General features: G+C 42.0%; 1 protein-coding gene across 1 annotated transcript; it reads right to left on the bottom strand.

The window, feature by feature from the left end:
• Positions 1 to 799: 799 nt before the first annotated feature.
• On the bottom strand, positions 800 to 13,653 carry Apoh (apolipoprotein H). The gene is made up of 8 exons (XM_051179553.1): positions 13,494 to 13,653; positions 12,947 to 13,123; positions 11,706 to 11,802; positions 10,039 to 10,115; positions 7,684 to 7,872; positions 6,125 to 6,304; positions 2,977 to 3,174; positions 800 to 955 (listed from the first exon to the last, which is right to left on the bottom strand). Exons 1-8 carry the CDS (start codon positions 13,555 to 13,557, stop codon positions 900 to 902), a joined length of 1,038 nt encoding a protein of 345 aa, XP_051035510.1. The 5' UTR covers positions 13,558 to 13,653; the 3' UTR covers positions 800 to 899.
• Between the last annotated feature and the right edge of the window lie 849 nt (positions 13,654 to 14,502).

Below are 14,502 nucleotides of genomic sequence, written 5' to 3'. Positions count from 1 at the left end.
TATTAGCTTTCTCTGGACCCTTGGTGCAAGCTCTTGCATTCTGCATATGGGGGGAAATGGTGCTGTGTGAGTGATACCAAGTTCTGCTGCCACCTTCAGAAGTAGATGGGACCATGGATGCATGGCTCTGTGTACAGCGGCAAGAGTATGAGGCCTCTGCTTGTTCACATCACAACAGGAGAGCCCTTGTAGAGAGTAGGGGTGTGGACAGACCAATAACAGATGGTGTGAGTGCTAACAGAGCAGGAGGGCCAACATCTAGTACATCCATGAATTTAAACTGGGATCTATTAGCATGAAGGGTGAGTTTGGCCAACAGATACAACAGAAAAAGAGATGGGCAAAGGAGTAGTACATACCCAAAGGAGTGATGGCAAAGCCTAATGTTAAACTGACAATGGGTAAATAAAGATGTTTTTGGCATCATGTAAACACAGTATCAAGGATTCCAGTCCAATTCTGTGGACCTGGAAGTTCATGTTTATCCCTTTGTGGCCATGATTCCCAAACTCAGGGAAGTGTAAGAATCATCTAGGAACTACATTAATATAGATTTTGAAGTTATCCTCAGGAATTGTGGGATGCAGAAGTTTTTTATTTTCTTCCTTTTGATGAGTAGACAGATATGGTTGACTTAGAGGTCTATGAATCAACCTGTAAAAAATATTATATTGGAACATCTGTTCCAATATAATATTAGTTATGCTTGCTCCTTTACAGCCAGGAACCAAAGATGCTTTGGGTGTTTGGATCTCTTGACATACCTAAAACCACAATACCATGTAGAGTCACACTGTAATGACTGAGGCAACCAGTAACTTTATTTTGCTATTTGAGTTGGATTCTGAGGGCAAGCAGAGATACAAATATGACATCCAATTTTGATTCTGAAAATGACTTCAACATGGCTTCACATCCCAAGCATCCGTCTTCCAGAAAGCCAGTGAACTGTGCTCTGTAGGAGGAGAGGAAAGACGAACAAGAGAGAAAGTCATTTCTTAAATTTGCTACATAGCTCAGCCAAATCAAATACATCTTACATGTGTGTTAAATAAATTTAATTCTAGGAATAAAATCATTTAGTATGAGGTTTCAGTGATGGGGAAAAATGGACACGGATAAGTCATTCATTTCCAAGAAGACAAAATGAAAGGCTTTATATAACTCTGACAGACAAGATTAAAAGGGGAAAATCACATACCCCCTTTATTTATTCCCTAGGGCATCAAGAATACTGTTTCTGTCTGAGGACCATAAGGGAAAATCAGACTGAGAAAAATATGGCAATGAAATTCTGACTTTTAAATTAATTCCTCCTAGTAGTTTCCCTACTGACTTGTACTAAAACCATTGCACCTTGTCAATTTTATACTTAACATCTCACTATGGTTCTACCCTTTATTGTATTTTATTTTTGTGTGTGTGCACATGAGTGTGGAGACCAAACCTCAACATTGGGTGTTCCCCTCTATCACTATCAACTACAGGATCTCTCACAGAACCTGGAGCTTACTGACTGGCTGGCTAGGTAGTGAGCTCCAGAAATCTACTCTCTACCTCCTAATTCTTCTATTCAGGTTATAGGTTCACTACCCAGCCCCAGCTGGGTTCTGGGTAGCCAAACTCAGGCTCTTGAATTTATGCAACAGGCACATTAGCAACTGGACAATCTCCCCAGCTCAAGTTTTTGTATCTTTGGGACAATAACAACTTATTCAGTAGGATTCTAGATATTTGCAATTATGATAATGTCACTGATTGAACATTTATATCATGTATAATATTTCTATTAATTAGAGTTGGGATGATGTCTCAGTGGGTAAGTGCTTGCTGCATAAGTGTGGAAACCTGAGTTCAGATCCCAGCACCCATGGCCACACACAAATGCCTGTTTTGAGGGCTAGAGATAGGAGGATCACCAGGACTTGCTGGCCACCAGCCTAGCTCCAGGTTGAGTGAGAGGCCCCACCTAAAAGTAATACGGCAGAGAAGAATAGAATAGGACCCCCTGACACCTTTTATTAGCCTCCATGTGTAAGCACAGGCACATGTACCTTCACACATACATAACACACACACACACACACACACACACACACACACACACACACACACACTCATGCATACACACAAAATAAGATACTTCTATCAATTGAACCAACCTTATGAGGTACATCTTATTAATCATTTATACTTTGCTTTTCTCTCTAGGTAATGAATTCACACACACACACACACACACACACACACAGAGAGAGAGAGAGAGAGAGAGAGAGAGAGAGAGAGAGAGAGAGAGAGAGAGTTACATCTATTCTCAATTGTCTTCTAGCTATTGATACATGGTTATCAGTATATTTGGAGCATTCACAAACCTGGAGCCAACAGTAACTTCAGCCTCTCTTGCTAGCAATAACGACTACATAAGCCTGAAACCTAGGTTAGCATTTAGTTCTCCAAATTGACCAGTGTCCATTTCCGAATCTCACACAAGCACACTAAACATCTTTCTCAAAATATTTTGCTCTGATCAAACTTTGCCTTAAAGAATTCTTTTTAAATTAGGCATTTCTGAAGGCAAGAAAAATAAATATTGGATCTATAGATGAATTACCATCATTACCATCACTTGTCTAAAATGTGGACTAAAGAAGAAATAATGACTGATTGCATCATTCAGTATTTGACTCTGTTATTTTTCACACTAAACTTGAGATCACAGACGGTGGTATAATTCACCTCAACAGTCAGCAAGGAAACCTACAACCTCAAGATTTAATGAAAACAACTGGAAAGCAAAATGTGTATGTAAGCCAAGAAACTATAAGCAACTCTCTGCTTTATCTGAGCTTTCCCTATCACACATCTTGGGGGAAAAAAAGTAGCCAAATAGTTTTAGCTTCTAAGAGTCACTCTTTGCATAAATGTATAAACGCTGGTGATAGTGAGGGCCAAGTGGATGTTGCATGGAAACCTTACCCTTGAAACATTTGGGGATTTCAAGGGTGCCGTCAATGCACTGAGCCTCCTCAGTATAGCTACACGTCTTCTCCTTGTTTTTGCAGAAGAAAGAAACCTTGTCACCATGTTTCATTCCATTCTTAAACTGTTCCTGGATCTTCACTCTTTCTCCTTGGTACAGGACTGTGGCTTTCTTAACAGATATTTTGCAAGATGCTGAAAGAGAGAATATCTGTAGTCAAGACAACAGTCCAAGGACTCTGTGTTAAAGAGAATATAGATTACTTATGTTTATTAAGATTGCTGAGTGGGTGAAGGAACCTGCCACCAACCCTCATGACCTGAGTTTAATCCACAAGAACCCATATAGTGAAATTGTCCTCTGACCTTCACACAGGCATCATGATGCTCATGAGCCTCATACATATACACACACATGCACAAAATAATAAATAAACATGTAATACAATATTAAGAAAGAATATAAACTTGTGAGTCAGTAGATGAGACAACTGAGATTAATAGGCCAAGACAAGAGGGTTCAAGAAAGTGTGATGTGCAATGTCAATTTGATTGATGACAGATGTTCCCTGTCAACGTTTTTACCCTTCAGTAATGGCATGAGGTCAAAAAAACAGCAGATTCTTGGCTTCCTTGGAAGAGAACGTGATGTAAGCCTGAGCTGGTCTGCACTCAGATCACATTTATGGAGCTGAAACATCCATCAGTCAACCAACATCACTGAAAGCTGCTGACAGCTCACAGATGATTCCTGATCAAAAGTTTGTTTCAGGGCCAGCAAGAAGCTCAGTGGGCCACCAAGCTTGATGAGCAGAGTTCAATGCCCTTGACCACACAGCAGAAGAAAAGCATCAACTCCAGAATGTTGCAGTCTGGCTTCCATGTGTGGTTCATGGTACACACACACAGACATAGAAACAGACACAAACACACACACACACACACACACACACACACACACACACAGACTCAGATACCGACACAGATTTAGACACAGACTCAGATAGACACAGACAAGCAGACAGACAGACACACACATTCACACAGTAGAAAAAAAAGTAGGAAACGTTTAATTGCTTTCAGCTCTTTGTTTAACCTGCTCAGTCTACATAATGTTACTTGTGTGTATATAATTTAAGAGCTGACCACTTGGTATTGGATAGCTGCTGACTGGGGTCAGGGACTCTTCTCTGGGGAAGAGAGAATCTTTTTCCCACTTTCAGTACTCCTTAGTTCCCTGTAGTTCTTCATCTATAGTTGAGCCCTTGTGAGGTTTCTCACTTCTGTGACCTTTGCTGTCATCCTTGTCCGGGTCTTGTTTAGGCTATTGACACCGCATTTGTAATATATGTATTTGTATATATACACAGATATATTTGCAATATATGTGGAACTTGGTCAAAAATGAAAGGTCACATCCTAGATCCACTAAATCAAAAACTCTGACGATGGAGCTCAGAAATCTGTGTAAAAACTAGGCCTCAAGGGCTGTAGAGATGGCTCAATCAGTAAAGTGCTTGTTGCACAAGCATGGGGACCTGAGTTCAGAGCCCCAGCAAGCACCTACATACAAACTAGGGAGAAAGGGGAGGGCTGAGAAGCAGGCAGGCAGTTTCCTGGAGCTCTCTGGCCCGCCAGCCAGTCAGCCTCCAGGTTCAGTGAGCAATCCTGTCTCAAAAAGTAAGGGAGGGGCTGATTGGGGAAGACACCTAACACTGACCTCTGGTGTGCACACATCAGCAGGCACACATGCACATACCCATACATGCATGTATGTACACGCATGCATGCAGGCACACACACACACACACACACACACATCCCTAGGGGATCTCTGATACACAACAAAGTTTGAGAACCAATGCCCACCCTATTTTCTGTGTCCCCAAATCTTAGCTACTGGCTTTATAAACCAATTGCACTTGAACACCTGTCTCAGACTCTGCTACCAAAAGATTCCAACCTATAACACCAGCCATTCATCATTTTGTTTTTGTGCCTACTTCCCTTTTATGTTTAAAGAGTTCAGCTTAGGCAGAGATGGAGTGCTATGTAGTTGTACTTTGCATAGTCATTACATTATGCAAACCATGGCAGTGACTGGACTAAGGACAGATGCCCAACTCAAAAAAATTGACATCTCAGGGAAAGCAGGAGAGGGACACAGAGAAGGGACATGTTCTATCAGTTCCTCATTTGCATATTTTTAATACAAGAAGCCACCATTTCCTTGGACTAGCTTGGATATGTGATTGATCTTTGTGACCAAGAAAACCTTGACAAAAAAAAAAAAAAAAAAAAAAAAAAGGGGCCCAAAGTGGAGTGGGTTGGGATGCTCAGGCTGCAGACAGGTTAAGAACATGCACTGCTCTTCTGGAGGACCAGAATTCAGTGTAAATGGAGTTCTTAATTTAAGGTCTAAGTAATAAAAACCTGGAGTCAGATATAGAGGAAAATGCTGAGAGATCAGAAAGTAGCAAGCCAAAGCCACCTTTACCTCATCAGCTTCCCAGTGGAAAAGAGAGTGAGTTCCAGTTTCTTCCTGCTTATATCCTGTGCTCACCTGGCCATGTTACTTCCTGTCTCTACGCAGCCATCTCACTTCCTGTCAGTCTGTACAGATCTCTACTGTTAGCTAGTAGCAAGCTCCGTCCTCTGATCTTCACCCAAGCTTTATTTGTACAAGCAAGATTCCACCACAGTTCAGTTTCCAGTGCTTGCATCAGGTGGCTTACGACTCCAGCTTCAGGGAATCAAACGCCTGGTCCCTGTGGGCACTTGTATTCGAGGGTGCACACATCACCCCCCCACAGATGCACGCAAATTTATACTTAGTAAAATAAATATTCTAAAGGGTGCTTATGAGCAGATCTAAAGTAAGTAAAGGCAGAAAACATGCACTCCCACCTCCCACCGTATTCACAGTGTTCCAGAGAATCCGTTTACTTCTACAGCCAAACTCTAAGCAACCTTTTAAGCTTGCGCATTCTGGTATATTGAGTCCTTAGGACTTTTACATGTCAATGGCTGTAAACCAAATCTGAGTAACAAGAAGAGAATAAAAAGGCCAAGAAAGTAGCAAACAAGCGTGATCCACTGGAGGAATTCAGTACTTCGCAGGACCTCACCACCCACATGCCCATACCTTTACAGCTTGGCTGGGCGGTCCAGTTTCCCATCTTGGTGCACTCCACCTCTTCTGGGCCATCCAGGTTGTATGTTTCATGGCAACCAAATGTAGCTTTATCCTTATAAAGAAGCATTGGCTTTGCAGGGTAATTCACGAACCCATTATCTGGCCTTGATGGGAAGGGGCATTTCACTTCTAAAAAAATGTATTCAGGAAGACCCATTAGTAGCTAACAGTGTTATTTGACAGTTGCAGAATGGTAACGTTCTTCCTTTCATTACACCATGGAATCCCTGGCTATTCCTGTGAGTGAAATGCAGTTTCTAGGTGCTCGGTGCTTAACTCTGTCCCCATTCTCTTATACTTATAGAACCCTGAATATTAAAGAAGGAAAGAATAGAAAGAAACACGTTTTGAACATAAATAATGACACCCTGCTAGCTCTTTGGGCTTTGAGTTTTCATCACGAAGTGTCACATGTCACAGATTTTAACCATCTAAAAAGTGGGCATGGAAGAAGGCGGGGGGAGTCTTTTTTTCCAATCAATAAACCAGATTAAAAGGTTACTGCAATGATTCTTAAATTTAGATTATAAAGTCATAGCCATAAATCAGACGATAAGCCAGTTTTTAAAACCTTCATCCCTTTATCCAGGCATCTTTTCACCAGCCTCACTGGTGTCCAGCTGTCACCCTGGCTTTGCAAGTGATGTGTCCCTGCATAGCACGCCTTTCCTTCATCATCCACCCATGATTCAAAGCCCACATCAAGGTCTTGACCTCTGGAAATACCACTCAGTCAGTCTTAAACTGTTAATTGCATGACATTTAATTCACTGCAGGTCAGAAGCTGAACTCATTCATCTGTTATCCCTGGTACAAAACACACTGCTCGATGCCATAGGTGCTCCATAGACATATAGTGTGGTGGTGCACTCCTATAGTCTCAGCATCTGGGGGGGGGGGGGTGGAGGCTGGAGGATCAGGAGTTTGAGACCAGTCTCAGCTACATAGTGAGTTTAAGATCAACCTACTGCCACTACTGTATAGAACTTTCTGCTGGATTGAATTTTTCACAAGATCCGAGGAGAAAGGGGACTGAGTGTACACAGCCCCTCTCCAAGCTGTGTAAACAGGAGCAATTGCTGAGAGAGAGAGAGAGAGAATGCTCTTGCTGGTGGCATAGCATGCGAGTTGCACAGAGAATAGCAAGTCATCACCCATGCATGCCAAAATGAACATCTCAGTGATGCAGTCACTTTTGAGTCACTCACGGCACATTCATGCATAATAGACTCTTCGGTTCCCTAGGCTACCCTTGAGTAGTATCATTTCTTTGGTCTTGTCATTGGTCAATGAATAAACATTGTTGATGTCTCTATAGGAAATGTAACACAAGAGATACATGAAACTCTGTCTTGAGACAAAATAAAAAAGGAAAACAAAAAGCAAAATACTTTTAAAAGTTTGTCAAGGGAGAGAATTTGGAATGTCCCTGGTAGTTGGCATTTTGAACACTTCCAAATATGTGCTTCTGTGCCTGCTACTCTAGTTATTTTGTCTTAGCCACTTACCCCTGCATTCTGGCAGTTCAGTCCAGTTTCCATGAGCTGTGCACGTCACAGTGTCGTTTCCAAACATGGCATGGTGTGGCAAGCATTCAAAGACTGCTGTGTCCTGATACAGAGAGGTGTTCCCAGCTGATGGCTTGTGAGTCTTAAGGGTTGCAAACTTAGGAACTGGTGGTGGTGGGCAGGTGACCGCTGCAACAAGAGATCACTGTTATCACCAGAAAAATAGTTGGGGTTTTGAAATGAACTCTTTGAAGGTAGGTGGATATCTGTGAGTTGGAGGTTAGCCTGATTTACATAGTAAGACATTGTCTCATAAATAAATACATAAACGTTGTGTCTGTCTCAGTATATAAAAACCAATAACTCACTGGATGACTGAAGTTCCATTCATAGGACTCACATAGTGGAAGAGAGAAAAAACTAACTCTCGTGAATGGTCTTTGGACCTTTACACATGGGCTGAATAAATGACTGTAACTTAAAAATTAAAACACACTCTTTTCAGAATAAAAGAGATTATGAGAATGAACTTTAAGGAAACGTAAACTTTGATAATAGGGTAAAAACAGTTCATTGTTAAGAAAAAGTCAAATAAAATGTGTCTACAAGTCAGGAACCATGCCCTCCCTCCAAAAAAAAAAAAAATGAGGAGGACAATGACAAGGAGGTAGAGGTAATGACTGCCGCAGCAATAATTTTGTTTTGTCATAGTTCATTTGACTTTTGCAGCCAGTGTTCTATGCATCTTTGACCTAAAGGCTACCTTGAGAGATGTTTCTGGAAATCAGAATGTATGGAAGACATTGCTGAGACTATCCTCAAGTATCTGGTGCCGTGTTGTTCATGACATCTGAGTTCTGCGCTTCGTACAATTTTCTTGTTTTTTATCAAACAGCTCCTGCTTTGGTACTGAACACATGGAGGATTACACATCCAGAGACAAGGGCCCCAAGGCAAGTCAGTGGCTTATCATCCTCCCTTGACAAATAGAGAGTTTCAACGAATTCAGGGAAAGTTACACCAACGTAAAGACACTGCTGACGGAAATGCTACTTAATGTGACCTATCTCAGTCCTCTCTATCTATCTCAGTCCTCCATTCTCGGTGAGCGCTCCGTGGACTCAGAGTCGGGGAATTGCCTGGCAGCCTGAGCAAAGCTCAGACCACATCCCAGATGCCCGAATCAGCATCTACATGTTGGCAAGATGCCTGGTGACTGGGATGCACACTCAAGCATGAGAGCCACTCATTAAGATTAGATTGAATTTAAAGTAGCTTTTCTGTTCTTGACTGGAGAAAAAAGATGAGTTTACATAATTGGTATAAAGATGACCAAAAGGGGAGACTATTTACATGATCCATGGCAACCCTTACTACTGATAAAGAACTCAATTTATCTTGAAGACATTGTTGTGGTTTGGTTTTAATTTAGTTAGGGTTTATTTAGAATCACTTTCCTACTTTCATTTGCTGGAATTGGTGTCACTGAAAGGTTAAAGGACCACATGCACTTCTATGATGCCTGGGCTTCTTAGTCAAAGATTAGTCTTCTGTGCGTCTCAAGCTAGGATACCTGAGAAGACTTGTCTCTATAGAAACAGATTCAGAGCTGCCCCTGACTGCTTAGTTGAGCATAACTTGACTAAGTCATGAGGTCCTTGCTCTTAAGACACAAGGTGCTTGGTGGCTTAGTGTGAAGGGACCTGTCTTCTCTCTGTCAGTGGATTCATTGCCTTGGAGCAGAGCTATCTCCTTTAGCCTTATAGGCTCAAGTTCCAGTATCTGGGTCCTCAGTTCACATTTGTTAAAGGTGGAAATGAGTCACTGTATTAGTAACAAAGAAGTATGCAGTGAAGAGGAGGCAGAGATGTTTGAAACCACTGTGGGCAGAAGTTCTCCTTGCCAGGATTGGTGGTGTACCCGAGGGCTAGAGCACTTGCCTACCCTGTACAAGACCCTGGGTTGGCTCTCCAGCATGACAAAGAAAAAACCAAGTCCTTCTAACTAAACTATGGCAGGCCCTGATAGACCAATGCCGGACCTTGACTTTGCCAAATAGTGAGGGAGCTTTGTAGTTAACAAACACAGCAGGCACTTGTCCACCAGGTAGCAGATACATATTAGTTCATAACTAAAATGCTTCTAGCCTGCCACCGCGTGGCAGTAGGTTGTCGCCTCCTGGAATACAATGATACCAAGATGAACAACCCCACAAGAGACCAAGCATCCATCTCGCTGAATCAGGTCTTTGGGAATGAGGAGTTTCTGGATTGTGGAGCTGGCAGTACTAAAACCAGGAAATTTCTGGACAAACCAACTTGTCCTTTAACTCTCAAGTGGGACCTAGAGACTTACGGACACAGACGGGAAGCTCTGGGCTCCATCTTCCTTCCTCAGTGCACTTAGCAGAGCTAGTTCCATTCAGAGAAAACCTGAAAAGGGGAAATGTAGTGAATGAACCAGTAAGGTGTCTCCCTGGCATCATGTGCTAGGGATTGTATTCAGGGTCTTATATGTAGAAAGCACGAGTTCTATCGCTGGGACCCCCACCCTTAACCCAATTCATTTGTTTTGAGGCAGGGTCTCAAAGAAGATAACTCAGGAGATTCCCCCACCTCATTTTCTGCAGTAGATTCCACTAGAGTCATATGCTATTATACTCCTCAATGTATTGACCTCCTTCCCACCTTATTGTGCAATTTTTCTAAGGGTCTCTGTTCTCAGGACTCATGGAATGGTCCAGCCAAACTTCAGGAAAAACAAAACCACCAGAGGTTTCTGTAGTTGGTGAGTGTAGAGGCCAAATCCCTAACTCCTCACTTCCAATCAGTTGGCCAAGTTATCAGTTCCCTACAGAAGGCTGAGAGCCAGCCCTTGACAGGGTGACAGGAGTGAGGCAAGCTATAATGTTCATTATCTCAGCACTGCTGGCGTGCATGACATCATTGTCAATTCAAGTACGGTACGGCACTACCACCGGAAGGGCGTTTCTGATCAGCCCCACCAACGACTTGGCATTTCTGTGGAATGCCCCAAGTTTATCCTTCACATACAGTGTTTCCAAGTCTCCATCCCCAAACAGAGATCTTCAAGAAGATGGTCACAGTGTACGGCAGCCCCTCTCCCAAAGGGAGTGGCACTATTAAAAGGTGTGGCTTTGTTGGAGTGGGTGTGGCCTAATTGGAGGGAGTGTGTCACTGTCAGGGCGGGCTCCTGGCTTTGAGGTCTCCCATTCTCAGTTCATTTCCTGTTTCCTGCACGATATAGAATTCTCAGCTACCTCTCCAGCACCATGGCTGCCTGCACACAATCTTGTCCCACCGAACCTCTGAACTGTAAGCCACCCAATTAAATGTTTTCCTTCATAAGACAGACTTTGATGACCCCTCCCTCCATGGAAAGCCTCACTCTATGGAGCAGAACAGGGATGAGATGAGGGGTTGGTAGGGGGTATGGGAGGGTGAGGGAACTGGGATTGAGTGTTAATTACAGTTAAAAAAGAAAAAAGAAAAAAAAAAAAAAAGAGGACTTGCCGTAGTCATGGTTTCTCTTCATAGCAATAGGACATTGACTAAAACAAAAGTCCTTTAAAAAAAAGAAGTTCTGTGTCACCACATCCGAATCTTCTTCACGGAAATCCCTTCTAGAGACTAACGACCACACTGGCCAATCAGTCTCCTAAAAGCCAAGTCCATTCCTATTATATTTTAATCTTAAGCTAAGATCTGGCCCAGAGATGAGAAGGGATTATCATTCAGGCTCACTCATCTCACCATGTGATGCCCCCTCAGATACGCCATCAGTGAGGGACACGGGAACTGGAGTGCTCACCTTCTATTGCATCTCAAGTACTGTTCTCCACTCCTTAACAGTGTTTATTACATGCAGGACTAAAATGTGTTTGTATCCAGCAAGTTCCACCCAGAGGCTAAACATAAAATACAGAGCAATTGTGATGTTGAGCTAAACAGTCCGGAAGTATGCTCTGTCCGGCAGATGTTTTACCTCATTAGAGCCCTTACCCAGGGTTACAAGTGAAGCTAATGGTGTTGGGGTATTCAAACGTTGTATAGCGTACAACTCCATTTTCTAAGACTCCAGCAAAAGGACAGACTCTGGCTGCGATCGAAAGAGAAAAACTAGTAAGTTTCTGTTGAAGTACAAAGATGTACTTCCATCCTTGATCCAGTAACTAAGACAGTGATCAAAATAAGACAATTAATACATGTATCCAGATAGTCTTTATAACACAATTTGCACAGTCATTGTTATGGGATTGCTTTAATTAGACAAACTAAACCACCGATTGAACTATTGTGCAGTCAATGAAACAGATTGTAAAGGTTATAGAGACAATCTATTTTTATAATATGCTGATAAAAATAGAAAAACAAAATTAAATATATTCTCTACAATGATGCAAAAGGCATATGGAAAATATGTTAAAATGACACTATTAGTGATCAGAGTTATTGCTGATTTAAAGTGGATTTTCATGCTTAAGGGCTAGGAGCGTAGCTTGGTGTTGGCTCACATAATTAGCCTATATAAATCTCTAGATTTAATCCATAGTGCCTCAAAAAAAACACTTAGATTTATAAAAATAAGGAACAAATTTGAATCACTTGCAAGAACATATGATAAAGGTCATATCTATATAATAAAAATAATTAGAGCCCTGATTTATCCACCTAGCTATTTTTACTACTGTACAAGACTGCCAGAAGCTCAATCTGGTTGACTGCTTAATATTTTATATAAAAATTAAGCTAAGTGTTAGGTGTGGTGGTTTACCCCTCTAATCCCAGCACTCAGGAGGCAGAGGCAGGGGGATCAGAAGTTCAAGGTCATCCTCAGCTGCCTGGTAAATTTAAGGATAACTGGAATACATGACACCAAGTTTTAAAAAAATTTATACATAACTTAGATTCAGTTATACTCTGCTCAGTGAATATGAAGTATGCTTCCATTCTGGGGCAAAGTCCAAAGATGTGATCATTTCCCAAGTCCTGTTTACCCATGAATCTCTTTGGCAACTGTTTTTTTTTTTTTTTTTTTTTTTTTTGTTCTTGTTGTTGTTCTTGTAACTTGTGTCATGCTTGCCTCTCCACTAATCAATCCAGGTCTCTCTCTCTCTCCCTCTTCTTTAGGTGTTCTCCCCCCCTCCCCAGCTCTGTGCACCCTGAGCAGGATGAGATAGCTTTTCCCACCAAATACCCAGAACCCAATAGAGGGGAGACATGGAGAGAAGTTTCAGACTTACGTATACATTTCAGGGTGTTAATGGGCCACATCCCTGTGAGAGGACAAGTAAACCGTCTCATCCCTCCTCGGGATACATAGCCTGGCTTGCAGGAGTAGACAATCTGTTCCCCTGGGTAATAGAACGTTTTTAACGGAACAACCACAGCAAATGGTAAGTCATCTGGCTTGGGACAGGCTGAAACAGAACACGAGACAGATGGCTAAAAAATAAAAACCTCTCAATTCACATTTTTAAGGTCATCCAGCATGTAAGGAAAGCACACTGCAAATTATAGGTCTACCCAATTCCATACCAAATACTTCCTATACCAAATCTCATCTGACTTCAATGGCCATTTGAAGGAGGCCCTACTGTTATTTACATATTACAGGTCAGTGTGCTGGGGCTTAAATTGGCTGACTATCCTGCTAACGAGCTTTAAGAACAGCAGTAAGTATCAGTGCCATCTCTAGCATCCATTCTGACTTGAAAGCCATCATTATTAATCCCTGACACAAACCCATGGGTTAGAGATAATATTCTCACAAAGGCAAGAAGTACTCACTCTGTCCTGCAATAGCAACATGGCAGAGGAAAGTAGAGAGCAAGATGAGCACCGGGGAAATCATCGTGGATGGGTCTCACCAGCTTCACCAAAGCTGTGTTCTCCGCTGAAGAGAGACATGCAAACACAGAGGAGCTTAAATATTAAACCACTTTGGGGATGTACTTTTATTTCTGTAAACAGAAGCTAAATTGCTGTGCTTTGGAAAGAACTAAGAGAATTCCATTTTTTTTAATCATTTACTCCACTCCCATGAGTCTATTGAGAAATCTTTGGTGGGTGCTTTCTTCAATATAGCATAGCTTCTTCTTTGTATCACAAATAGTTCATTATTGCCAACAAAAGAATCTTGGTGACTACTGTCTGGGCATCTCGTTCTCCACTTTTTTTTCCTTACTCTGTGTTTTGATATGTTATAGATAGATCACCAAAAGATTGAAGCTCCTGTTTCACTCTGTGTTCTTCATAAATGAAGTCATGGCAATCCTCTACTCTGTTCCTGGGGCCAGTCCCCCGGCTCAGGTATTAAGAGCATTACCTTCAGGCAGAGGACCCAGGGCTCACTCACATCAGGGGGCTCACAACCATGTGTAACTCCACTTCTGGAGGACCTTATATCCTCTTATGGCCTTCAAGGACACCTACACACACAAGGTGCACATAAATTCATACAGGCATACACACTTGAGTAAAGACTAAAATAAGTGAAATGGTGTTCCACTTTGTACATAAAGGAGCCTAAAGAATATCTTCAAGGAGTTGCCTTCCACTTCAATGGATCCCAAACTGAACTCAACATCTGTCAACACACACACACACACACACACACACACACACACACATACCACACACACACAGTTTCTTCCTAATTCACCTTTTAGCAGCTATTTATAACAAGATCTTCCTGGCCATTCAAATTGAGACAGTGGAGATGTTCTTGACCTCCTTAGTCTTCTCTCATGTCAAGTTAGCATACACTGATGCCACTCATGTCTGTCTAGGCATCTTC

The sequence above is a fragment of the Phodopus roborovskii genome, unplaced genomic scaffold (assembly GCF_943737965.1).
Source record: "Phodopus roborovskii unplaced genomic scaffold, PHOROB, whole genome shotgun sequence".
NCBI classification, from domain to species: Eukaryota; Metazoa; Chordata; class Mammalia; order Rodentia; family Cricetidae; genus Phodopus; species Phodopus roborovskii.
The sequence above is the reverse complement of the archived record's forward strand: the minus strand, read 5'-3'. Positions and strand labels throughout refer to the sequence as shown.